The 27175-nt window shown below is 43.0% G+C and overlaps 2 protein-coding genes across 6 annotated transcripts; both read right to left on the reverse strand.

The window, feature by feature from the left end:
* Positions 1-114: 114 nt before the first annotated feature.
* On the reverse strand, positions 115-27049 carry ZC3H11A (zinc finger CCCH-type containing 11A). 5 transcript variants are annotated; one of them, XM_073320228.1, is made up of 18 exons: positions 26920-27049; positions 19118-19170; positions 18448-18635; positions 17073-17192; positions 16199-16322; positions 15157-15360; positions 14327-14443; positions 13143-13226; positions 12415-12525; positions 11198-11260; positions 9078-9170; positions 8853-8918; positions 7782-8303; positions 6456-6535; positions 5561-5885; positions 4351-4520; positions 3806-3873; positions 115-2369 (listed from the first exon to the last, which is right to left on the reverse strand). In XM_073320228.1, the coding sequence occupies exons 3-18, from the start codon at positions 18499-18501 to the stop codon at positions 2111-2113; spliced, it is 2460 nt and encodes an 819-aa protein (XP_073176329.1). In that variant the 5' UTR covers positions 18502-18635; positions 19118-19170; positions 26920-27049; the 3' UTR covers positions 115-2110. The 5 variants fall into 5 exon arrangements, with proteins under 5 accessions (XP_073176329.1, XP_073176328.1, XP_073176330.1 ...); XM_073320227.1 differs by having other exon boundaries at positions 26901-27049; XM_073320229.1 differs by lacking the exon at positions 26920-27049 and having other exon boundaries at positions 13146-13226; positions 19118-22242.
* On the reverse strand, positions 19408-26890 carry ZBED6 (zinc finger BED-type containing 6). The gene has a single exon (XM_073320225.1). The coding sequence runs from the start codon at positions 25440-25442 to the stop codon at positions 22284-22286; it is 3159 nt and encodes a 1052-aa protein (XP_073176326.1). The 5' UTR covers positions 25443-26890; the 3' UTR covers positions 19408-22283.
* Positions 27050-27175: the final 126 nt, after the last annotated feature.

Here is a 27175-nt window from a genome sequence, read left to right on the forward strand (position 1 = left end):
CCCCTACTGGTAACATTTTAAAGAAATTATTGGCTGTAGAAACCAAAAGATCCTTTTGTTTGCGCCTAATGCCCACCTCTGCATCTTACCCAGCTACACAGAGAACATCTGAAATAAGACTTCCTACATCAGCTTTATTTAAAAACAAGAGTAATGTTTTTCATGAACAGCCCAACTCATGGTGAACATGTAGGATTCAGATTACATGTAAGACAATGCCTTAAATACAAACTAAATAGAAAATGAGAGAATAAAATATTTACAGAAGTAATGGCATACATAAAATTCGGCCTTCGTAGACAGGACTTCTCATCCAGAGAAGGAAGTGAACAAAGCTGACAATGGAACGGAATATTCTGCTTAAACACAGGGAGATAACAAGCAGCAGGGAAAATTTTTTTAGATCACAATCTCTCATACATCTCTCTCTCTCTCTGAAAGTTGCTTCCATTCGTGCACAAGCAACCTGAAGTCTCATTGTGAAAAGTCCTTCAGCAGGATGGAGGGTTGTTGCTTTTCAGCTTCTTTGGGATGAAGCTTCCTGCGTGGTGTCCCTCCTAGAACTATAACAGCAGTTTTTTCAGGAGTGGGCTTTTTAATTTAAAAATTGGTTTTGGTTCAAATCTTCCCTATAAGAACTAAGACATCACAGTGGATTACCAAATCATGTACGTGTTTTCTTCCAAAGACAAAATATTTACAATACAATTAAACTTTTTTTTTTAAGCCTGCCAGCAGCAGAAGCTTGCCACACCTATATCCTCACAGCTCAAAGTCAGAAGGGACTAGCTTGTTGAAAGTTTAAGAAAATAAAAAAAAAAAAATAAAAAAAACTCATGGTCAAAATGAACATAGGTGATGGGAAACACAATACACCCCAATCTCAACCGTTTACTGCGGGGTCACAGCAAGATTCCATGTACACAGTTCAGGCAAATGGACTGTCAAGCACAGAGGACTAGTTTTCCTAACATCCCAACCCCAGGTATGTACTTCCTAAATGATTAGTTCAGGCAGAGGAGGAGGAGGGTGGAATTATAGAGAAATGAAGGGTGAGAAGAAAGAAAGGTATCCACAGGACAGGGGAGGACACAGAGTTTGCTCTGACCACTGTAGAACACTTTTCTAGGACTTGCCTGACTTGACAAATGCTTCTTATTGGCTGAATTCCAGCAAAGTGCTACATCAAATCAGACAAGCCTATACAGCGAATTGGGGTTCAAAGAAAGCTGAAAGTGTTTTCCCATCAGTGCCAGCAGCTACTGCTTTCCAGTAGAAGAAAAGTCAGCAGAAGAAGGAAGAGATTCTTGGAAATGAGAGGCACTTTTAAGACCCATTTTCAATTTACTGATGTGCAGCAGACCATGAGGGCTTACACCACTTGCCCCAGGACCTTATTCAGTCAACAAAAAGTACCAACCCCCCAAGATTTAGTACAGTAGGATTCAAAGGGAGAAAGGCAGTCTTCATGTACTGTATGCTGCTGCTTTCCATACTGATATTGTATTGTCCCTGATAAGTAAAAGGAAGTAAGGCTGGATGGACTAACCCAATCCTGCACCTTTGGCAGTATGTTTGGCCCACATTACTGTAGTAATTATCCTTTTCATTAATTTTCCCTAGAATCTTAAAACAAGAAGATAAGGACAAATACAACTCAAGAGTTGACATAGTAATTCGAGGCCATTCAAGAAAACAAAGCAAAAGAAAGCTTTGAAACACACTCACTGAGTTTTGCACACCTTGCTGAGAAAAACTTTTTTTTTTTTTTTTTTTTTAAAAGCCTTCACAGCCTTGAATCAGTGGAAGAAGTTTATACCCCCAGGCTTTATAGATGGGCTCCAGGATCATTCTGGCCTGAAACTGTGAAGTGCTTTGTCTTCACATATTCAAAATAGCCACGTATGGTAACAGGATGGGTATACAGGTTAACTCTAACCGGCAGGGAAATTAACGACAATTGAGTGCAGATATTGCCAATTTCTACCAGTTCAAGTGTACTTGAAGACTTGTGGCAAAGCCTCATATAGAAGAAAAAGGTTTATCTTGGGTATCCAACAAAATAGAGTTTAAAATGTTTTTTGTTTTAAAAGATAAGTATAAGTCTGGTTCAGCTGTCAATCATTTCAGATAGTTCAAGCAGGAGGTCATCCTCATCTTTTCCTGCATCCAGATCAATCTCTGCTTCCAGTTTGCCTCCAGAGATTTCCCAAATCAGCTTCTCAAAGTCATCTTCTACGGACAAGGGTGCTTTCCCAGCTGCGTTGGAACTCAGCCTGCGGGTCTTTACTGCTGCCTGTGAAGAGGTTGGGCTTGTCATCTCTGATTGAGCCACAGAGGCTGCTTGGCTTCCTATGTGGAGCTCAGGGCTTGGGAGAAGAGAGAGAGAGAGCAATTAGACATTCCTTAATTGAAAGTATCTATTTTGCCAAACACCCTATCTTACTGCAGTGTTACCCCCCCCCACACCTCCAATCCTTTGGAATTGCTGTGTAACTAAGCAGTGGCTGTCCCCGAGTCCAACATAATATTACAGGTACATTCTCAGTTTACAGAGCAACAGCCGTGTTAGTCTGTATTCGCAAAAAGAAAAGGAGTACTTGTGGCACCTTAGAGACTAACCAATTTATTTGAGCATGAGCTTTCGTGAGCTACAGCTCACTTCATCGGATGCATACCGTGGAAACTGCAGCAGACTTTATATACACACAGAGATCATAAAACAATACCTCCTCCCACTCCACTGTCCTGCTGGTAATAGCTTATCTAAAGTGATCATCAAGTTGGGCCATTTCCAACACAAATCCAGGTTCTCTCACCCTCCACCCCCCCCACACACAAACTCACTCTCCTGCTGGTAATAGCCCATCCAAAGTGACAACTCTCTACACAATGTGCATGATAATCAAGGTGGGCCATTTCCTGCACAAATCCAGGTTCTCTCACCCCCTCACCCCCCTCCAAAAAACACACACACAAACTCACTATCCTGCTGGTAATAGCTCATCCAAAGTGACCACTCTCCCTACAATGTGCATGATAATCAAGGTGGGCCATGTCCAGCACAAATCCAGGCTTAGTTTAGGGACCTAGACACAACCATGAGAATTAAACCAATCTTTTTGCTAGATCCCCAAATGCTCTGCCTCCAAAGACAATACACTTACACTAATTTACTAAACTGACTATAAAAATGTGAATGGATAAATTTTGTGAACTGTTTGTTAAAATGGATATCAACTATTTACTTTTTCCATCAAACGTTTGGATGAATTTGGTGCTCTTGACACTAAGAAGCTGACAGCAGTGGATTTTAGTCAGCCCTGATTTGGCCAGGTGCTGCAGAAACTTGTCTCACCCAGCTTTGCGTTATTTTCTTCACCTAATATCCCTCTTCTCTTACAGAGCCTTCTGCTGAGACATGCATTTGGTCACAGAGAATGCCAGCCACTAGTTAGTATTTGAGGAGGAGCCAGCAGGAAAGTCTTCCCCTATCTTCATCCCACTCCTACGCCACCCTCGCCTCTTTCAGGACTCACAGGAATCCAGAAAGATGCTATTGCAAGTGATGCCAATTCACTGACATTAACAAAAACAACTGAAATGTTTTAAAAGATAATCCAAAGGAGAGTTTGCTAAATAGTTAGAAAATTAAAGAAGGGTACGTTGCACCGCTTAACAGGTATATTATAACATTGATGACCTCAAACTCATCTTCCCAAATGTCAGGCAGACACTGTACTGAAGTTTCCTGAAACCCCAGTGACAAAAACCTTTTCTAACAGGAGTAAGTTGCAGACATTACCTGTCTCTGGATTTTGCTCTCTCTGGTACAGTGGCCGGACTATCCTCTGGCAGGGCTAGAACAGTAGTCTGGGAAAAAGCAAGGTGAAAGTTAAGGTACAAAAGTAAAATATTTCTCAGCAGTTTTCCTTTCTTCAGCATAATGCCTGTCCCATCCTTGCACAGCCATATCATCCCTGAGCTCCAGGCCAAAACAAATTTGGGCCTTCCCAGACAAAGCAAGCATAAAACTCGATGCCTATCAAGGGCCTGAAGTCTTCAGCAGTAGTTGACTAGCCACTCTGGAATGCATGTAAGTGGTACGTAGTTCAGTCCACTGAGAAGGCATCTAACTAAGAACATTATAGAAGTGCTGGTACTCATCTAATAAAAGATGGAGGAAGATACATCGAAATCATCCCATGGTATGGTAAGGGACTCAGATCTGGACAGAACTGCATAAGAGAGATAAGACATCCCTATATCTATCCTCTCTTAGGGGCAGGGTGAAACACTTCTGTTCAGGTTTCACCATAGGCTGTCCAGCTTGTAAGCCAGTTTCCTTACCATAGCTGCTTTTTTAGCCGGGAGCTCCTTCAAGTCACTGCTGGTGGTGCTTAGTGGTTTCACAGCTGCTATGGCAGAAGGATGACTTTCAGCCACCTTTCGTTTCAGGGCCTGCTTTGCAGGGGAGATTGTTTTTACGCCTGATGGCTTCACATTCACCTTGGGTTTGGCTGGAACATAAAAGGAAAAGAACGGAAGCTGATTGGTTCCTAGGATTGTTGCAGTTTCCTTCCTCCTCTGTAAAGCCAGCAATGAGTATAAGGCACAGCACCTGGTAACCCCCAATTAACCCTTTGGCAGGTAGTTCGAATACATGTATTCAAAAAAGAACTAGATAAATTCATGGAGGATAGGTCCATCAATGGCTATTAGCCAGGACGGGCAGGACTGCTGTCCCTAGTCTCTGTTTGCCAGAGACTGTTCATTCCCTCTGGGGCACCTGGCATTGGCCACTGTCGGAAGACAGGATACTGGGCTAGATGGACCTTTGGTTTGATCCAGTATGGCCGTTATGTTCTTATGTAGTCAGCAATCTGTAAAAATGCTAATAGACTTACAGCGTCTCATCTTATCAGCTCTAACACATTCCAGAGAAATTCCTTCACCTCCATTAACACAGCCATCTTTGGGGTGGAATGTAGGAGCCGTTGAGCAACACTACCCAACAGTCAGGAATGAATTAGTAAACCAATCAGAAATGAAGGGGAGAATAGAGAGAAAATCTGGACAGCATCGAGATCCTAAGCAACACCACCACTTTTCTAGGGTAACTTTCCTGAAATTTCAGTGTTTACAAATGAAAGCCATTTTCTAGTTATTTAGGGCTCTCGAAGAGGAAAGGGTTAACACGGGCTGGAGCTGGGAGGAAACAGAACAGGCACATTCTGTGTAGGCTTCCTCTCCCACCCACAGCAAGGATCTGCACAACTTGTTACACTATTGTGCCAATGCATCTAACTCCAGACTGGCAGCGTTTCCTTTTACTACTCCATTCTTCTGACTCACGGCTGGCCATTTTGCCAACTGAACGAAATATGCATCATACTGTGCTGCACTTGTGGCGATGACAAAAGTCTAAAGACGACGACACTGGTCATCTTTCCCTGACAATATTGAGCAAAATAACTGAGTGATTTTGGGAACCGATTAAGTGATCGGTCCTTAAAGTTAAATCCCTGCTACAGAAAATACCACACAAAATGACATTCACCTTTAGCCTTTCGCTCCAGAGACTGAGCTGCTTGTTTCACTGGCAGTACTGAACCCTCCGTTCCTGGACTTTCCATCACGGCTTCCTCTGCTTTCACAGTCAGTCTCTTTGTCAGCCGACGAGTTGCCCCAGGTGTCACTGTGGATTCAGGACTTCCAGCCACTGGGCTCTTCTCTTCAATTGTGTCTTCTCCAGGGGACGACACAGCAGGTATTTCCTTCTGGAGCGTCTCCTTCTGCCGTGGCTTCAGCTGCCGCTTCTCCCTCAGGATTTCTTCAGAACTCTTCATTTGAGCCATAGAGTTGCTTGCACTCTCATCTGAAAACTAGAGAAAATAAGCGAGGAACAAGATGAGACAAATCTAGGGAGACTTCATAACAAAAACCTAATCAGCAATTCCTCTGGAGAGGACTCTTGAGCTCCGCACCACCCTAATATCAGTCAGCTGCCTTTTGGCAACCTACATCAAGGTTCACAAACAACCTCACCTTTACTACACAAGTGCAGCCCACAGAGGCTACAAAGTCCCAGCATGGGTTGTCCCCTGATCAAAGCAAAAGACTCTAGCTGAAATCTATTCCATTCTTAGTAGGAGCCCAAGGGAAACACAAGTTGCCAGTGCTGCCCTCAGACAGATTACCTCTGATTACAAAGTCCTGGCTTCTTATTCATTGCTAAGTTTAAATAGCAAGAAATTCAAAGCCATTTGATCATTGCAATGTTGTCTTGAAATGCTATCACAGAAGACAGGACTCTGGATTAATCTCCAGCACTTCGGTGCAGAAATATATAGACACCCCCATTGTATCTGAGGTATGTGCCAAGTCGTGCTGGTAAACAGAATGTGAATATTACTTTTGACACATAGTGATTCCTATATTCTCCAGGGACTCACCTCTGCAGCCTTGTCTGCTGGGCCAATACTGAGGGGCGGAACGCTTGACTCCACCAACTTCTTTTCTTCTCTTCCAGGTGCTTTAAAACATCCCAAACCCACATGTTAATTCCAAGAGTTGAAACACCACAGATCTCCTGAATAGCATTTCACACTATTGGTTTCCAACCTTTTGGGGCAAACGCACCAGTTTAATAGACGAAGAATTTGGCTGCAGCTTGAGCTCTGCAATCTTCCATTCAGTTGTACACTGTAATCATGAGGTTTGGGTTGCGCTACACACCAGAGAACTTTTATTTCCAGCTGACCAAGCACTGAGATGACCCAAAGAGACCCCCATTTAATGTTACATCCGAAAGACGCTTTGTACAGTGTACATGATGTATTGTACGCAGGGAACGAATGAATGAGGCTGTTGTCTGTAGGACCCCTGCCTTATTTGTTGCAGAGGTTGGAAAGTGTATAGTGAATGAGGCAGAGGACTGTAGGATGAAAAAGGAATGGTCTCATGGTTAGGTGGTTGAATGCTGGCCTAGTTAACTGGATTCTATGCCTGCCTCTGCCACAGAGTTCCTGTGTGATGCTGGGCACCTCACTCAAACTAGTGTTAACAGCTGGCTACTAATTGTGTGTTCCCCATTTTCTGCGTGCCCAATATGAGACACCTGTGGTTTGAGACACAAAAATGCTGAACACTCAGACATCAGTGGAATTGTGCTTTGAACATGCAAAGTGGTTGTGTTCCAAAAAAAAAAAAAAAAAAAAAAGCAAGTCCTAGATATTTCAAGTTGGGCACCCAAAATTAGTGGACAATTTTCGCCTTAATCTCTTTCTGTGCCTCAGTTCCCCTGCTGTAAAAAAAAACCCAAAAAACCACACAAACACACCTCCCTATCTCACAAAGGTGTTGTGAAGATCATGAACATTAATGTTCATGAAACACTGACTCCAATATTATTTTGAGAGGATCACAGAAACTCCCAGGAGGGAATGAATTTTGTATTCAGTACAGCGTGTGAGGCCTGAGGCCACACATTCAATATTGCATTTTGTCCTCCACGTTAAATAACTACACATTCACTGAATGAGGCAGGAGCCCCATAGAAGACATAACAAGTGATATGCAGGACAGTCTTTAATTACATATGTACAAAGCAGAAGTAAGGTTGATATCGGCAATCCTGATTCTGGCACTTCCTAACTTTTGACTTTGACAGTCTTCTAGCTGTAATATGTAGTGGAGTGAGTGAATTCTGAGTCAACTGAAAATACTAGCAAAGACAGGGAAACCTGCTGTACTATAGGAATAGCCAAAGCATTTGTTACCTGTCAGCTTTGTAATGCGCAGTAATCTCCTGCCGATGGGAGTAAGCTCAGGTTGCGGTGGCGTATTTAGGGTGTTCTCTCCACTCTGCTGCATCCTCAGGGCTTTCTCCTGCTTGATCTCCTCCAATGTTTTAATGCGCACTTCCCCTATTGACATGGCTTTGCCTGTGGACTGCTCCAGCTGCCCTTTGCTGGCTATAGATGGAGCTGTGGTGTCCTGCTTCTTGGTCTCACTCTCAGTCTTCGGCTTGGTAGGGCTTTCCTCCGCTTTTAGTTTTTCCTCCATTTTTAGCTGCTCTTCCTCCCCCAACTGCCTGTTTTTTTTCTCAGCCAGGACCTCAGAAAACGTTTTGATTCGAATTGTTGGGGAGGGTCTCACCCTTGGATTAGAATCTTCTGTTCTACAAGACTCTTCAGTCTTGGGTTTGGTTTGAGGTTCTCCCCGTTTCTGGCTGGCTTTCTCAAGACGGATTTCCTCTAGTGTTTTCACACGGATCTCACCTGCTTGTTTTGCAGCTCCCTCTGTTGTTACCAAAAGAGGAAAAACCCAAAACATTTAAAGAGAAGACTGACCTGCGCATTGAAAAAAAAATTAAGTAGCCATTTAGGGCCCCCCAAAAAACTGTGATTTTCAGTGTGTCAAAGAGAAAGGAAACCAAATCATAACCTATACTTGTGAACGTGGTTTAGGGAAGCATGTATATCAAATTGTAGGGCACACTCTGATCCCTTTTCTGTAAACAATCCATTACTACTGCGATGACTGCAGCACAAAGGTAGATTTGCCCCATTCTACCACTACTTTGTACCTCCACTGGCATTTCCAATCCCATCTCTTGGTTTCCAATTTCTATTTCACTTGTCTCCAAGCACGTTCCAAACTCTTCTGCTTATAGACAGGTGAGAGAAGCTTGCTGAGGCACAAGTGGAAACAAATTGGCTGTCAAGAGCCAGAACTCTCACGCTGGCAGATACAGGAGTTCTAATGGCTACGAGAAGGGTAATGTAGATTGCTGAGAAATGGCAGGTCCAGGAAAAAGGGAAGCATCAGCTTTAGCAAACAGCTGTTACCTGTCTCCGTGCTAGCCTGCTCAGCTGGCAATCCTAGCCTCTCCTTAAGAGATCTGGGGACTTGAACTGCAAGAACAAACACAAAGCAGTTAGGTGGGCTGCTCCTTTGTCTCTCACATGGTTCCAGGAAATTCAAAGTTATCTTGAGAGGCTTCTTCTAACATACAAAGAACCAAAAGGGAAGTCTGTATGTAACAAACCCAAGGATTTTTTAAGCAGCAGTACCTCTCTTTGGTGCTTTGTCAGTCTTCTCCAGAGATTCAAGCTTCTTTCCAAGCCTGTCAGCAAGGCTACGCTTCAATGGAGGGCCACTTTCATCTGTAAAGCCAAACATGGTGGAAATAAAGTCAACAGCTAATATCTGAACATAATAACAAGAGCTTGTCCATCGGAGGACTTGAAGACAGGGGAGTCGCCTAGAAGCTCTCCTCTCTTTACCTTTCACAGAGTTTAATTTTTTCTGTTTTTATCTTCCAGCTGCTAATATCTGCTATTTCTGCTTCGAAGTTGTAGCTCCCAAATAGCACAATGGTTCTCAGTGGAAGAACCATTTTGAAACCCAAGCAGCAGAAGATAAGGATGTCAGGAGGGTAAGAGGCTCTCTGAGAAATTCCCTTATGAAGCAACTGCCAAATCAAGACGGGGACTCTCATGGTAGAAAGTTCTAAAGCACTTCACAAATTTATAGGGGTTCTCATAATACATTTTTGGTGGCCTCAGAGTTCGGCCACCAATTTTGCTGGGGGGGCGTTCTGACAATTTTTCCTAAAATACTTAACTTTAGGAAAAAACAATAAATATGAACATATACATGTTCAAGTCATTGTAGTTTATGTATATAGAGGTTTTTTGCAGACTCAATAATTAAAAACAATGTACAGTTGTCTCTATTCTTTATTGGACCTAAACAGAATAGAAACACAAATAAGGTGTTTTGCGCATTCTTGTCTTTTGTTGTTGTTGTTTCTTTTGCTTTTTGTTTGCTTTTTTAAAAAGACTTGTTAGCTAGTAAGTCTGCTGCTGAAAAAGGTAATATCTGTATATTTGTTACTATCAATTTCCACAGCAGACTTACTAGCTAGCTGGGGGTCTGTGAAAAGTGATATTAACAAACACACAAATATAAATTTTCACAGCAGACTTACTCAGCCAGTAAGCCCTGGATAAGAGGTGGGTAGGGAGACAGTGGGGACCAGGGGCAATGGTAGGGGGCAGGGGAGGCAGTGGGGGCCAGGAGTGATGTAGGGGGGTGGTGAGCCGAGGGCTGGCACCTGCAGCCAGGGTCCAGGGCTGGAACCCAAAGCCCCATGACTGGAGCCTGCCGCCCGCCACCTCAGGGCTGAACCCCAAGCTTCACTGCCCCACGGAAGGTGGGGAACTCACACCAGCTGCCTGTTCCTCTGGCGTTTGTGGCTCCAGGGGGGATAGTGCCAAACCCCTGCTGATGGCCCTGGGGGAGGGACCACTGCTTTGCACCCCACCCCCATCGCCAGTCACTGCCCAGGAGGCTGTGGTCGTAAGAAAAGCCCCTGGTGGCTGCATGTAGCCACATGGGCTGCATTTGAGAAACGCTGTCCTACAGTACCTGAAACGCAGACATCTTTAAGGAGAAGGGCACTAGAACAATACATTTGCACAAGCCTGGGGGATATGTGAATGCGATATATCTGCTTTGGTGTTTTGGAGGCACCGTATCTCTCTGGTAAAACATACAAGAAGCCACAAGCTCAGGAATTACCAAATAGATGACTTGATGGCTTCTGACTTAAGTTAAAGAAGCAGAGTATGTAAGCAGCTAGAGTACCCACACTGCTTCAGAGTATACACATTGCATAGTGTCAAAAAATTCCCCTTCTTGAGGGTTGCTCAGATAAATATCTACCTATAAACCTTATCCTAAAAGCTTTCTCTTCAAGTTTGGCTGTTCCTAGGGTTTCCCTGCAAATCCTCACCTGTCCCAGTCCCTTGTTCTCCGTTTTCCAGAGAGACACTCCATCCCCTTTCCAACCTGGTTGGAGTTAAGGACCCACCTGTCAGCATGAGTCACAGCAGTAATTAGTCTGCAACCTTATGCAGGGCTGTAGAAACTGCCACCCTGTTACAGACTAGCATTCAGGTAACGGGTAATGAGTCTCATACATATTCATTTTTTCCTGAAACTAAATTCCTATACCTTTATTTTGTTCTATAAAATATTTTTTTGAACCACATTAGCAGAGCTGCATGGAGCCTTACAGCTGTAATGGCAGATGGGTGTTGCAGATTTCAACTTAAGTGCATTACAAGAGCTATGCAGAGGAAGCTGACTCTAGCCAGCATTATTTCTCTAGCCTATGAGTTCTTACCTATGGAGGGTTTCCGTTTTCCCAGTCTCTCCGAGAGACTCAATCGAATTAGAGGCTCCTCACCTTGAACAGTGAAACATAAGCATCTTTAATTTGGAAAAAGCACTAGACATATATAGATACAAAATAATCTCGCCAGTTTACACAAGTGATAGACTCCTATTGTAAATCATGAGATTTTGCCTATTAGCGAGGAAACAAAAATGCAATAATATTGCATCATAAAACATTTTGAGAATTACAATTTGGAAACTTACTAGTAAGTGTACTGTAGTATACTTAGTAAAAATCATAGAATGAGATCTTGCTTCAGCTTTCTGCTATTAAGGCTCTTATAACAAGTGTGCAAGTTACATACTGTGCTGGTTAGGGAGGTTCTCCTACAGTAGAAGTATTCACAAAGTTAAATTTTACTCTTAGAAGCAAGCAAAATGCCTCTTGGGAGCACAACTTCCATATTCGGGTTCTAGTCTACAAGACACTTTGAGGATTTATTCCTTACTAGGATAACCAACTATCAAACAGCAGCGAGTCTCTCTCTGAAAAAAAATGGAACCTCGCATTGTCTTACTCCAGACTACCTCATGAACGCACTCTCCTCCCACCCACGCCCTTCTCTGCTTGTTTAGTGCTGACCCCCTCGCCAGTGCCACAGAGCTTCTCTGTGGCTGCTTCCTTTCATTGGTTCTCCAGTTGTCTCCTGTTTGCACCCATTCATTTCTCTCTCCTTTTGCTATTCTGTTCTGCAGCTATATCGTTGTGCAAACACTTGTCCTGATTCTGCAAATACTTGAGCACATATGTAGCTCTACTCACAGCAGCAGACCCGTTGGGAGTAAAGTCAAGCACATGTTCAAGTGTTTGCAGCATCATGGTCACATTTGGTAACACTGGCTTGTTATGGTTAGCTCGAGCACTTCTCTGTAACCCTTTAATGGTGATGCCCAGATGCTGAATGTCCTGATGCAAAAATCAGAAATCTATATGCTTCACTGAGTACCAGCACTGTCAGAGGTTTTCGATATATCCAGGGACTCTTCCCTCAGGAGAAAACCATGAGTTTTGAAGCTTTAAATAAAGTCTTCAAACACCTTTCGGCACCATCAGTAGCAGATGAATACCATGTTGGCCAGAGAAAGCAAGGACATCTGGACCGACACTACAGTCTAAGGAACCACTAAAATGGAACCAGGGAAGCAGGCAGTAGTTATCATCACCTTGCTTTGCAGATAAGGTTACAGTCCTGATCACCGTCCGTAGGTTTTCCTTTTCCGGACCAGGAATGGTCTGGGATTGGAGTGGATAAACGGAAACTCCAGAGGGGCCTTCTGATCAGAGCAAACAAAAATATATTAAGTTAGCGGGGAAAAAAGTTTATAAAAAGCCACTCCCTTTCCACATGAGGAAAAACAGACAAGAGTTACTTTATTCCCAGCAAACTGATTTTAAATCACTTCAACAAAAACTTTATATGCAAATTGAAATCAAGGCTCAGATCATGCAATTGAGGGTGTGTAAAAACACCTTTATGAACAGACCTCACACTCAAATCAGTTGCATATCTGGGCCAAAAGAGAAGAGTAAATACAAAAGACTGCACAGAATAGTCCTAGCCTACGCTTGGCCAGCTATCCAGATGCTTCAGGGGGGAGAGATACATAATACACAACAGCATGAGAGTATATTCTTGTACCCTTCTCATTTGGACTTTACTCCCTGCTTTAGAGGGCCTGACTAATACGAGAGAGCTTGTGCCATCTGGATTCTGCTTTTAACACCTGAACTATTTTTAAGCCATTTTTTCTGAAAGTAAAAATTATCCCAACAGATTATCCCAACCAAAAAACCCTGCAAGTCAACTTGTGCATTTCCCATGCAGGAAAAACTGTTCTCTCTCTTGAAACAGGAGGGCCACTGAATTTGGGAGGGAGGGAGAGTAACTCACCACCTTGTTTTTGTGATTTTTCCTTCATTTTTTTGGACTTGATTTCTTCAAGTGTTTTTATTCCAAAATTCAAACTGTTGTTATCTGAAAACGCAGAATTGTGAATGAACCCAAAACGTAAAAGCAATGGTGCATATCTATGAATACAGACCAAGCTTCTTAGCATTTACTGCTTTTTCCAAAAAATAAATTAAAAAAAAAAAATCACGAAAAAACAGACATGAAAGAAAAAAAAAAACAGCCTTATGTTCATGGCCACAGAATTTGGGATAGTTTGTAGGTTGCTTGGTCTCACAAAAGAGCAGAAGCTGCATTTTTAAGAATTACCAACATCTGCGCTATTAGTCACTTGGCTTACTTTTAAGAGGGTTTTGTTTGTTTGTTTTTTTAAACAGTGTGGGGAAATCCAGGCTTTGAACTCCCCTTTGGTCTCCTGTGACAGCTAAGTCACAGAGATGCTCACCTTCCAGAGGCATTCTGTGTTCCCATTTCCACCCCTCACCTCACTGTTCTTCCACAATATGCGGCTTTCTGAACTAGCTGCAGTATACTTCTTCAGCTGTCAGAAGATGCTACCGCATAACCATACAAATACCCCCTTTCCCTACAGAACTTCCTTGGTGATGTCTGTTTAAGGAGTAAGAACCTCAAAACTACACCTGCATGGTAATTTAAAGATTTAGGGAGGGATCTTCCGCCATCTTACACTGGTGTAAATCAGGAATAACTCCACTGAAATCAGTGGAGTTACCCAGTCAACATAAGGTGGTCTAGCCTGATGACCTACATGTTAACTCATGGACCACTCCATATGCTCCTAAAGCTAGCAAGATTTAATGTAAGCATTGATTACCAAGATGAATTTTTAAAAAGGTAACCTGAAAAGTCACGCTATCATTGCCTGTTTAAATGGCTTCTGGGATTGCTCAACATAAACCAAAAGCATTTGAAAAAAGAATGAGCTAAGCATTGACTGAGCTATCCTGTTTGTGACCGCAGAAGAGTGGCTGATACCCAAGGATCACCTTACTAAGGAGCTCAGCCAATAGCTAGAATTAAGGATTTTGCCAGGCAAACCACAGGGGTGGTCATTTATTACATTTGACCAACGCCTAACACAATGGGGTCCAAGAGCCAACCTGGCTGTGACCTTCAGGAGCTCCTGCAATATAAACATTAAATACCTTGTTTTGAATTAGCACTGGATTTCCGAGTAGAAATTATCCGCAATCCATTATGGGTTTCTGTAGCTGGCTGCTGAACAGGTGTTTTAGTTTCATCTCCTTCTTCAGAAAGCTGATCTGAAAGGGACAAAATGTTAGTTCACACACAATTAGCATCAGGAATTGGACAAGACTGTGTGCACTTTGGGGCAGGGAAACCAGGAACCTTTTTGTTCTGGTTGCATACAGCAGCTGGCACAATGGAGTCATGGTTCTTGACTGGGGCTTCTAGGTGCAATGGTAATACAAATAACTAATAACCAAATCTCGTGTTTTCAGATATCAGACCATGCACTTACGCAGCACATTTCATCTAAGGGGTGAGTACTCTCTTCATTATGCAAAAGTGGAGGTATTGGAAGGTTAAGGCCAAAATGGCCAGAGTTTTTGGGTACTCAACTTGAGCACCCAACAGCTCCCTCTGACTTCAAACAGTGGCCACTTAAAAAAAGTTGGCCTAAGCGACTTGCCCAAGTATGGCCATGTCAGAACTAAGATCTAGGTCTCGTGACTCAGTTCCTAGCTCTTAATCGCTCGACAAGGCTACTTTCTAGATTGCCTATAAGGGGAATGGTGCTTAAGGATGAAATTCCCTTCCTGTTTCCTTGTACAACAAGAGTTTAGAAAAGCTTTCCTTCAATATTCCAGGTATTGGCCATAGCCCAGTGCAGAATGCTAGACTAGAAACACCACAGGACTGACCATGTAAACTGAAGGTTGATTACTAGGACATAGCAAATGCATCAGTGCTGTATGTATTTATTTAAATATAGGAGCTAAAATCTGCTCACCATCATCATCTTCATCATCATCTGCAGCATTGATTACGACTGGAGGATGAGTGGGGCTGGGGACGTTTTCAGAGTTTTCCACTTTCATCACCCCCCGCAGCTGGGGGGAGGGGTTGGACTGGACAGACAGTTTATTCTGCTGCAGCGAGATCTGGGTCACCTTCACCTCCTCTTCTACACACTCAGTCATACTTGGCAACACAGCTGGAAGAACAGTAGAAACACCTGTAAATTGCCTATTTAAAACCTTGAATCCAACGCTTCATTCACTTCAAAACCTCAATGCATATAAACTTCCAGCCATGCTGAACTTTCCTTCACTATGAGAGAAGAGACTCCGCTCAGTATGGCTATGCCAGGTGAGAGCGCATGGATGTTTGGCTATTATTTTTACAGCCCCACAAAGCTATATCTCTTCGCACCGATTGAAAGGTTGAGTGAGATGAGGGTAGCCTAAAACAGAAGGAAAATATTAATAAAAAAGGGAGAGAAGCAGCTAAGCATAAAAAAATTGGGTGAAATCTCCACTGCTATTCATTTCAGCCTTGACTACAGCTGGAGGCCCATTTCTTGTGCTCAGGATCAGCAGCTGGCTGGTACAAGTCACCTGTTGTACAGCACCGATGCTGCTATATAAGTAACAAATTTACTTCATATTTTGATAATATCAAGGCTTCTTGTCTCACAAAGAAAAACTGACCAAGGTGGGGGATACTTTGACTATTGGGCCAACAAGTTTTAATATCGACCTCAAGAGACAGTATTTGTTTTTTAATAAAGCAAATAATGTAATATTTGATGCAGTGGTCTCGACATTGGTTTTTAAATAAGTATTTTTGACATTTTAGGTCAGACCAGTGTTCCATTTGAAACCATTACAGATTTTAATTTCTATCATGAACAATTGAGCTGCCTTTGTTTTTCAACTACCAATAGCAGGAGCACTCGGAAATATCTGTGCAAGTAAAAGTCCAGAGGTCAATTCTACAAGCCTTCAGGGATTTGGGAAGAATTGCCAAAGGAGAAAAATGAAACAACTCACTTTTGCTTGGAGGTAGAAAGAGTCCATCAACGTAGCGTCCCTTGTTGTGATGGAAAGCGCAATTTAATTTCTTACAGCCAACTGGCTGGTTCTCCCAATAGCAAGGGATCTCACTGCGTTTTTTCTTCAGACAGACAAAACAAAGACCCACATTAAAGTCACCTTGGAAAAGCTACAGAGTCATGCAGTTATCAGATGGCATCCAAGTGGCACAGAACTCTCACAGAACAATCACAATGCAATATTATGACTTCAGTTCACAGGTCAAACATGTCATAAAGATAAAATATTTCAATATACCATTAGGACATCACCTCATAACTGAAACAAAAATCCGATCTAGTGCTCTGGGCACATATACAATCTTTACAAAAACTATGAAAATGACAATTTTGCATCTGTTTGTCACTACACTTCCTCTTTCCTTTCTCCGCTTTCCAGCCTATCCTAGCCCCCGACAAAAACTGTGTAGAAAACTGGAGAAGTCAGAGATGGAAAAGACACATTAATCACATCTAGTTCATCTCCCAAAGGGCCAGTGCAGGATTATTCCCGAGTGCTAGGGCCACCGCAATTTTAAGTAATACAACCAATGTGACTACTGCCACTTCCACTGAAGAGACTATTCCAGTGTCTAGTAGGTATCACAGCAAGGAGTTGTTTTTCTAACAAGCTTAAATTTTCTTAAAATTCATCCCTTTACTTTGATCAGTGGAGGCCAGTGTTGCTTAGAGCAGGCAAAACTGATACATAAAAGCGAACCCACTCTATGCTCTTTGCTTGCTACTGTAAATTATCACTCCAATTCAAAGCAAATTACGAGCACCAGATAAAAAGCACGGTCTGAAAACGTACTTGCAAAATGAACACTTACATCAATCTCCATATGCCTAAACCTGCAGATACTCCTGAAGCAGCGCCCTTCCTGCCAGAGTGTGCAGACAGTCTCGTTTCCGAGTGCAGCTTCACAGTGACGAAAGGGACAACCATCCCCCTATGCAAATGGGACAAAAGCAAATAAGAGGTTGCAATCTGAAAAACCCAGATACAAAGACAGCTGTAAAAGTGGGACTTTCTGACTGAAGGAAAAAGGCTCAGTGACTGAACTGATCCTAGTGTGGGGGAATGGAAAGGCAGATGAATCAAGAAGAAGAAACGGAGCAATGGATGAGATGTGCATTCTCAGGAAGGCAGAAATAATTAATTCTATGGAAACATTTTGAAAGGTCCTTCCTGACATTATTTTAAACCACTGTCTTAACATCAGACAAACACTTTAGAGGTGGCCACGATGAAACAAGTCAGGATATACTGTGGATGCGATACAAGAACAAGATAAATCAATAACCACTTCATTAAAAAAAAAAAACACACAAAAATTATTAACATCTACATCCCTATTCCCTACAGCCAACCTCAACCATCTTACTGTTGCATTTACACTTGATAGAATTCTGTTTACTGTATCATCCTTAAGAGCTATAGTTATTAGTGTTAAATTTTAAATTGAGCTATTTGTGCCACATTAAGAAATTCAAAAATTAGGCAGCAATCAACATGGGGTGGGCCAAGCACGATGCCTGCAGCTCTTGAAAAACGGCATGCCATTGCAAAAATAGAAACTCCCCTCCTGCCACAAAAAAAGGCACAAATGTTTCTGCATCTGTTCATTGGCCTTAGTCAGGTCTATAACTTCTGGATCTTATTTATTTAACAATGAAACAGCATACAGAGTAGACACAATAGGATATGGATTTTTTTTTCATAGCTGGTTCATTGGGCCCAATAAGCAATAGTTAGCTCTAAAGAGAAGCAGAATGGTTTAGCTGACTGAAGGAGTCAGGCGCTCGAGTTCCAATCCATCACTGACATTGACTTCCTCCACAGCTTGGGCAAGTTGCTTCAATTCCATGTCTTGATTTACCTATCTTTACAAGGAGTTAATGCCAACATCACAAGCAATTCGTAGGGATTAGCAACTAACTGTTTGAAAAGTGTTAATCAGTATTACTGCTTGATAAAAACAGGAGGAGGGGTAAAGATTAATTCTCTACACAGATGACCTTGCATTATTTTTCTACCTTGAAATTTATTGCTTTCCATAACAGATGGCTAGGTGTAATAAAACAAGACTGGAAAACAGGATATGAAACCAGCTAGGACATTTCAGGATAGATTCTACTTTCAAATCTAACTATGAGACATGTATTAAATTATCTGAGAAACTCTGTTCATCTCAGTTGTCTTACCTTGGTACACGTGGAATAGAAATAGAAGTAGCAATCATCTCCTTGTTTAGACATGCTGGACAGATTGTTAGAACAAGCTTAAGTTATCAGGGTTATTGCTCCGCACAGACTTCTTCCTCTCTTAGTGAAAATGGGCTTCACCCGTTCTTCTTCAGACGTGATCAGTGAAATCTTCTTTAAAAAGTAACCTTGGAGAAGGTGGTTTGAGGGGAATTTTAAAATAAAAAAATCAGATCATCATCAAGTGACAAGTAACTTTCCCTCTTTCTTGCACCAATGCCATTTAATGAGTTTGAAGGGACAGTGTTAACTTGACTACCTTGAAACCGATCAGTTCCAAAAAAACAAAACAAAAAACTCCCCAGTTCTGAAGTACTTTCAAATCATGAGTTTTCTCTGTGGTTTAAAATAAAATAATGATTTTTCTATGTCCTTATTGACATTAAAAAGTTTTATTCACATAGAACAAACTGTGCTCCATACAGAGGTAAGTGCAGGATGGGAGGCCTACCTCTGAAGGAATGAATTGTGTCTGGGAAATATCTCTGGATGATTAACTATTGTTATAAGTAATATTCTCTTAAAAAAAAATACAGCTTCAGTTATGAGCCCTCCCTCCCCACCCCTACGCTATACCAAGGGGAAATTAGACATCTATAGCTTAACATACCTGGATAACCTCGGCAAGAACGTTGGTCTTCAAAGACTTCCAATTAATTTCTCCTGTAGGCCGAACCAACACTCAATCCGTGAATTAATAATAAAGGGATAGAAAGAATTTTCTCCTCACATTGCCAAGGAAATCTCATCCACAATTCAGACACAGGCTGTGCTTTTAAACATCTTACAACTACTGGAGGAAGCAAGTCCATTCAAATACTCTCTGTCAGACTGGAGACAGCGAGGGTTAGTTAGCTCTTCAAAAAACAGTTCATTTAAAGATGAACTTGTGAGTCAAAGTGGCTGCAAAAATGAAGATCCATCTTCCACAGCCGGACAGTTTAAATTTTTTTTTTTTTAATTTAAAACTCAATAAGTTCCAATTTCTGGTCTTCAAGATTTCTTCACCTATTAAGAAAACACAAAAACCTTCCCCCATCTTTATTACCTGTATAGCAAAAACATACTTGTATGTATAAACATACATATGTATATACATATATACAAATGTGTTTATACACACACACCAATATATTCAAATGTGGTAATAAAAATGATATATTTGGGCTATTTGTCACTTAAGTGACATCATAAATGCATCATAAAGTGTCTCAATTTGGGGGGGAAAGCAAAAATTGAGGGGTTATAAAAAGTGTCACAAATACACTTTCAGGCCAATGCTTTATAATATGGGCAAGTTTGGATTGGGCACATAAATATACACATGTATGTACATGCATACAGTATATCCATATTTATACAAAGTATGCATAGTCTGATATCCATATTGTAAAGAACAACTTGTAGCTCTGATCAGATATTTAAAGTTGCAATCAAGTGCAGAAACACAGCAGTTCTAGAATACAGCAAGCTGTAAGAAGCAGAGAAACACTCAGTTTTGAAGAGGCACAGCTGCATGAGACACAATTTGGAAATATTTTAATTTTGATTTTTGGAAACCAATTTTAATTTATTTGATTTTTTCAAATACTACTGGTTTGTGACCATATACTGTTCCCTGGTACATATATCCACCATTATCCATCGCTGTGAGATGGCAAAGGTCTGAAAGGATGGCTTGGGTCCAATTCTTAGCAGCCAATGACTTTGACACCATAAGGAGCCTAAAGGTGTTTCCAGTTACCACAAACAGTTTAATTTCACTGTGAAATGAGACATTTCAGTTTTCTTATTTTTACTGAATGCCATAAAACCTGCCTTTTTGACCATTAGATCTAAACGTAAGAGATTCCAGTTCCTGTGTCATTAAAAGTGCTGAGAGACACAAGGTGGGTGAGGTAATGTCTTTTCTTGGACCAGCTTCTGTTGGTGAGAGAATTTGGTCCAATAAAAGATATGACCTCACCCACTTTGTCTCTCTAATATCCTGGGATTGACACGACTTCAACAACACTGCCTACATTAAAAACACTGAAACATTTCTCTGGTAATTCTCTTCCAATTCTACCTTAGAAGAAATTGAATGAAATAGTTCTTACAAATTAACAATAAAAGATCAGACCTTTTATTCTCACGCACTAGTGAATTTTTCCAGGATTTTTTTTTTTTTGGGTGGGGGGGGGAGAAGAGGGGGAGAAAAGAGAGGAAGTTTCCATAAATCTAAAATAATGAGAGGAAATGTTGGGTTCTTGTATTAGTTATCAGTTTTAAACTCTTAACAAGGGGAATTAAAAAAAGGTAAGAATCAATCTCTGTCCTTCCCTTAGTATCTAAATAATTACTCACTTTTGACTTTTGTTGCCTTTACAACTGGATTTTGTATCCCTGGTAACTTTTGTCTACCTGTATCTAACTACACTAATGTTCCCTCAGTGTGCAATTAACATACATTAGATACAGGGAAGTTTTGCCATATTCACTTTCACTAATATCCTCCAGAATTCAATGCAATTTCAAAGTGTGAAATGCCTCCACATAAACCAAAACTTATTTCTTGGCAAGTAACGGACAATGCCTCCTGGTCTGTCTGATAACGTGCTATTTTTGATTATTTCTTTCAATGCATTTGCATATTACCTTCCATACTTTGGCACATACTTAGTACTTTACACACAGTCCAGGGTTTGAATTAGCCTCACTGAAATTATACTACTAAGCAACTCAGGTCTCTCAGTTCTATACAAGCACCACAATGAAAAAATGTTAACACAGAACCTAGACTTTAAAAAAATTAAAAAAAAAAATGTTTTAAACAACTTTAGTCAGAACAGCAATTTAAATATTACAGAAAATCAACTGAGCTAACCCCTTAAAGCTTAAAATAAGTGAACAACTCTGGCGCACTCAGCAAGCTTGCATCAGAAATTGATTAAGAACTTCAAAGCCAATCAAATCCCGAGAATAACACTGGTGTTCACATTGAGATTGAGCTGTGGTTTGCATTGTAATTTCATTTTGTACAGGAGCTTAGTTATATCAAAACAATCATTCGAGACCAGCGAGAAGAAATAAAAGGCGGGGGTCACACACTTCACCCTCACTAAAGGAAGACAAGAATACAGTGAACATTTGCCCAGTTCATTTTAGAGCCCTGTCTTTCTCAACACTGAAAAACTATGCAAGTCACTCATCCATCTTTTCAGTTAGCCAGCCAGCATTAGTCCATGGCCTTTCAACAGTATGCTGGGGTTATGGGGGAGAGAAGTCCAGAGAGGGAACATCTTTATACCTTAATAGGTGTCATTAAGGAGCATTATTCAGTGAGTGCTGCCAGCACCATGCTTATCAACTACAAACACCTACCTCGTGCTCTTTATGATTTTAAAGCATGAATCCTATTTTGCTCTCTCTTTATTATTGACCTGTTTTTGTATATTTATTTTTATTTAAAAAAATATTTTCATTAATATTTATATTAAAAAACCTAGGTGGTGTTTATTAGGACAATGTGATTAGGACAATCTGAACACAAGATCAAATTTTAATCCCACTTTTCGCACTAAGTCAGGTGTCAGTTTTCTGGTCTACAAAATGGACATAATGCTTAATTTACCTACTTCATGGGGGCATTTGGAGGATGTTGTAAAATGCTCTTGAGATGGAAAGCACAAGAAGTGCTAGATATTAACAACCGTACAAGAACAGTATATAGCAGCACAAGTCCCAGCACTTCAAATGGTCCAGAGCGCGGAACAAACTGAAGCTGCCAACACTGGCTAAAACATCTCATCCTCGCTACTCTGAGTGATCTCATCCTCTGTGTCAAAGCCCAAGGCCAGAGTGGAATAGTCATAATTAATAGTTTTTAAGTTCATTTTAAGGAACATTAACTGTTCAATATTGTCAAAACCTGGACTAGCAGAGTGTTCTGAAACGAGGTGTCTGGCTGTGCTGAAGACACATTCAGAGTGCAGACTACAGGGTGGGCAGCTGAGATACTGAATAGCTACTCGGGTTAATGCAGGCCATCTTCTCAGCTTCCCCTGCCAGTAAGTCAGGGGGTCATCTTTAACTGTTATCCCTGAAGACTCATCTTGAAAGTACTCTTCTACTACTGCTGCAGCTGATGGGCACAACAGCCTCTTCTTGCCTATTAAAGCTGCACCACTCGAAGAGAAGCCACTGAAGGGATTTGAACCAGAGTAATCTTCCTTAAGGTGAAGAGCACAAGGATCGGTTCCTATAAGGGATGAATGGCCTGATAGTTCCGTAGCTTCCAAGGAGCAACCCTCCACCGAAGTGCACATATACTCAGATACTACTTCAATAAGGATCTGTTTATAGCTTATCAAGTCAGTACCTTGAGGAAGGAATTCTTCTAAATTGTCTTTAAAGCAGGGATCTAATAAAGTGGCCAAGATACAATGCTCAGAACCGAGCACAGCGCTCAGTCGGGAGTCAGTTTCGAGCCTTAGAGACAAGTCATCCACCAGCCCGAGAGCTACAGTGGCACCTTTGATTTGAAAGTCTTTTCGCATGTTCTGCAGAGTCAAAAGCAGGCGGCGAACTAATGGCAGTACATGACTAAGACCTGCAGTGCACATGCTCACTTCCTGAGTGGCTTCTTCAAACGGCTCAAGGATATCACACACGTGAGCCATCAGACACCACTGAAATGAGGTGAGGATGACCCCATCCACCCTCCCCACATGGTGTTGCATGGAATAGTCATGCACTGCCTTCTGCTGCTCTAAAAGTCGCCTCAGCATATAAAAGGTGGAGGTCCACTGGGTGGCTACCTCCTGCTTCAAGTTGTGCTGTGGAAGATGGTTTGCATGCTGGAACTCCTGCAAAATTTGACGGGCCTTGACAGAATGATTAAAATGATGGCAAATCTCTCGAGCAGCTACTAACATGCTCCTCGTGCTTTTGTGCTCACAGAGTAAGTCCTGAATTACTAAACTTAAACAATGAATAAAGCATGGCACTTGGGTAAAGTCTCCATCTCTCACTGCATGCACAACATTAGCAGTGTTGTCAGAAACTATGAAGCCAGGGGTGAGGGAATTGGGGGAAAGCCACACACCGATTTGGTAATTTAGTTCTTGTAAAATACTGGCTGCTGCATAATCTTTAGCAAAGCCAGTTACACAAAGAGCTGCCTGCTTCCTACAACTGGGAGTTTTGCTGGCACTGTGAGAGGAAGACAACAGCATTTCAAAAGACACCCAATGTGCCATCACTGTCAGATAGTCCGTGGTTGGTTCATGGGTCCACATGTCAATGGTTAAGTGAACTTTTTTGCACTCAGCTTTCTCCAGAGCCATGAAAACCTTTTCTCTCACAACATTGTATAACCGGGGCACAGCCTTTGTGGAAAAGTAAGTTCTAGAAGGCAGCTGATAGCCTGGTGCCACTATCTTCATGAATCTCTGAAAAGCAGGGGTAGAAAAAAATGAGTAGGGTTGCATATCCTCAATAATCAATTCTGTAATAGCCCTATTTATCTGCTGTGCAACTGGAATTTCGTGGTATTTAATTTTCTTCTCAGTAGCGGATGTTTGAGAGTCTTGCGGAGTCCCAAAGTTGGGACTTATGACCTTTCTTTTACCAAGCACTGGCTTAGGAGATAAAGTTGGCGCATGGACACCCAGGCCTTGAGATGTTAAACTGTAACTGGCTGTAAGTTTATCCCTCCGAGACGAGAAATAGCTTGAAAAGCTTCTGGGACAGAGAAGTGACAAGTCCATCTCCCTAGGACCAACAGAAAAATCCTCTACTGTTTCCTCATCTACACCGTTACCAATAGTGCCATTCCATTGGCTGGCCATGGCCCAGTGTACAGGATGCATGGCCTGCAGATGCCGTTGCAGCGTGGATGTGCCCAGGTGAGTGCCTGGCCTGCCTCGGCTGACACTCTTTTTACAGACATTACAAACCGCCCTGCAGGTATACTGAGGATCAACGTAGAAGAAGTTCCAGACGGCTGACGTCTTGGTCCTGGTTCCTGGCATCAGGACGCGTTTGACCGTATTGCTTTCAATGAGAAAACTCTCTCTGTCTTCTCCAGATGCACCAGAAACGACTATTGCTGCGGCTGCACTGGCTGCGGTCGTTGCACCTGTGGGACCCACATCTTTGGCAAATTTTTTGGAAAGTTCTGGCTTTCCTGGGTATAACTCATGAACCTGCAGTCCTTTCTTTCTTCTTTTTTTGCTGGAAAACTGGCTCAGTGCCTCTTCCACACTGTCGCTGTGAAAGTGAACACTGGGAATATATTCCAAACTCCCATTGCTGCTCAAACTGCTAAATCTGCTGTCAGGGGAGATTGGGGACACAGGCACATTAAAGGTATATTCCTCCTCCCCTGCGCTGCTTCCACCAGTAGCACTTATTTTATTAGCCATGGCCCAGTACACAGAATGCTTTGCTTGGAGATGCCGCTGAAGCGTCGACGTGCCAAGGTGGGTGCCTGGCTTGCCACGGCTCACGCTTTTTTTACAGAGGTTGCAGATGGCACGACAGGGGTACTGGGGATCAACGTGGAAGAAGTTCCACACGATGGAAGTCTTTGCTCTCGTACCAGGCAATAGAACCCGTCTTACTGTATTGCTCTCGATAAAGAAGCTCTCTCCATCTTGCTCAGAAGCACCAGGTATGACTACTGCAGCTGCAGCACCTGCCGGTCCCAGATCTTTAACAAACTTTTTAGACAGCACCAGTTTTTTATGGCGTGGCTTTCGCTTAGTCCGCAACCCCTTCTTTCCTTTATGTTTGGCAGGTTGCTCCACCCCTTCTGCCACCACCTTATCATCGTCGTCAGTGCCAGAATGGGCACTGGGAATAAATTCCAGACTGCCCGCACTATTAAAACTGCTGCATCTACTGCTGGGGGAGACAGGGGAGACTGGCACACTGAAAGAATATGCACTCATTCTCTATTTCCAAAATTTATGCCAGAACTGAGAGTAATTTTACCATGGAAATATTGACAACTGATCTTGCCGCCCACTTAAGTGATCTTTTCTTGAGTGTCTGTAGCAGTCAACTTCCTCTTGAACCAGTTGCTTGAACGGGTACTATTTTAAGAGGAAAAGGGACAGAAGGAAGTACCTCTACACCAACTTTTTCCTGAAATGCTCAGGTATCCAACCCCAAATTTAGTACCATCTATTAAGCCTAACTGGTTGTATACACATCCAACTTAATTGCATGCCATAGCGGTAGTTCCAAGTTCCCTTGTTTCAAAATTAACTCTTCCCAGGATATTTCATTTTTATAATCAAATAACACAGCAGTCTATTCTGAAAATAAGGTGCACAGCTCAATCCCCGAGTGCAATGTGCACTCGTGCACCCCAAAGCACCAGTTTTGGGAATGATTTTCCGAGTCCACATACTGATCGGTATGGTATGAGGCACTATTTTCGTATTTTCATTCTCAATTAAAAATCAAAGCTGATGGGAAGGGCTTTGTGGTTTGGTTGGTTTTAGACGGCCACGGCCAATATCACCAATAATCTGATTTTGTGTTTTTTGTTTTGTTTTGTTTTTAAACGAGCTAAAGAAGAATTTAAGTCAGCTACTGGGTGCATCCAGAGTTAGTTTAGATCCTGATTTCAATCCCTTTGGGGGCACTGCTGTGTGCAGCCCGCAAAACTATGACTTGACGGCAGGCTCCTTGTCAGTCCCACCAGAAACGGGAAGCACGGCCTTTCAACTCTGAAGACCTTTTTGTTCTAAAGGGAGCCACCTGCACTGGAATCTTCTCTTTGCTCCACTTGACATCTGGGGCTGACCCAGGGACTCTCCTACCCCAGGAGGCCACAGGGTGCTTGGGGATGGGAAGCGAGGGGGGGAATATTCTTCACTCAAAACCTACCGTGCCCAAGGCAGGAGAGGGACAGAGCCCTGGCAGTCCCAGGGGGCCTGGCACAGGAGGGAAGAGGAGGAAACTCCCTCTGCAGCTTTCCCTAAGGGCTGCCCCTGGAGCTGGACCCAGGGATCCGTCAATTTCAGCCGGAAGTGGGGGCGGTCTCCCCCGACTCTCCCTCTTTTCCAGGGCGGGGGTGGATTTACCCCTGCGTCGGGGCCCCCCCGCCGCGGCTCTCTAGGGCGCTTGGCCCCAGGCCGTGGGGGCGGGAGGCCGGCTCCCCCCTCCAGCGGCTCTCTCGGGGGGCCCTGCTCCCCCGCCGCGGGCTGGCTAGCGAGGGGACCCCTCCTCCCCGTGCAGGCCCAGGGCGCGGGGCCTGGGCCCGGGGAAGGAAAAGGCGCGGAGGGGGCGGCCAGGGGAGGCTCCCCGGGGCCGGGGAGCAGGGGGGGGGCCCGGCCTCAGCCCCGGGGGCTGGTGAGGGGCCGCCCCCGGCCCGGGTTCGATTAACGGGCTCTAGTTACCGGCGAGCGGGGACTTTACCGAATCCCAAGGAGCGGTCGCCTCCGCTCCGCTGGCGCCTCTGTCTCCGGACCGGGGGCAAAGCTCGGGCCACCCGCCGCCGCCGTCGCTGCCGCTGCCAGCCTCAAAGATGGCACCCAACACCAACATACGGGCACTCGACCCGCCCGCAACTAACATGGCGGCCGGCGCGGCTGCGGCTGCGCCTGCCCTCGCCAAACGACTCCCAGCCTGCAGTGCGGCCCCGGCGAAACGGCGTCGTCGATGCATGCTGGGG

Source organism: Lepidochelys kempii, chromosome 21 (genome assembly GCF_965140265.1).
Source record: "Lepidochelys kempii isolate rLepKem1 chromosome 21, rLepKem1.hap2, whole genome shotgun sequence".
Taxonomy (NCBI): Eukaryota; Metazoa; Chordata; order Testudines; family Cheloniidae; genus Lepidochelys; species Lepidochelys kempii.

What these genes read in the sequence shown, in the direction of transcription:
- ZC3H11A (XM_073320228.1), bottom strand. Translation starts at nt 18,501, where the DNA reads ATGTCTAAACAAGGAGATGATTGCTACTTCTATTTCTATTCCACGTGT. An exon ending in AAAACGGAAACCCTCCATAG is followed by an intron (nt 9,171 to 11,197) that starts GTAAGAACTCAT and finishes TTGGCTTTACAG; the next exon opens with ATGAAAGTGGCCCTCCATTG. An exon ending in TGACAAAGCACCAAAGAGAG is followed by an intron (nt 8,919 to 9,077) that starts GTACTGCTGCTT and finishes TTGTTCTTGCAG; the next exon opens with TTCAAGTCCCCAGATCTCTT.
- ZBED6 (XM_073320225.1), bottom strand. Translation starts at nt 25,442, where the DNA reads ATGAGTGCATATTCTTTCAGTGTGCCAGTCTCCCCTGTCTCCCCCAGC.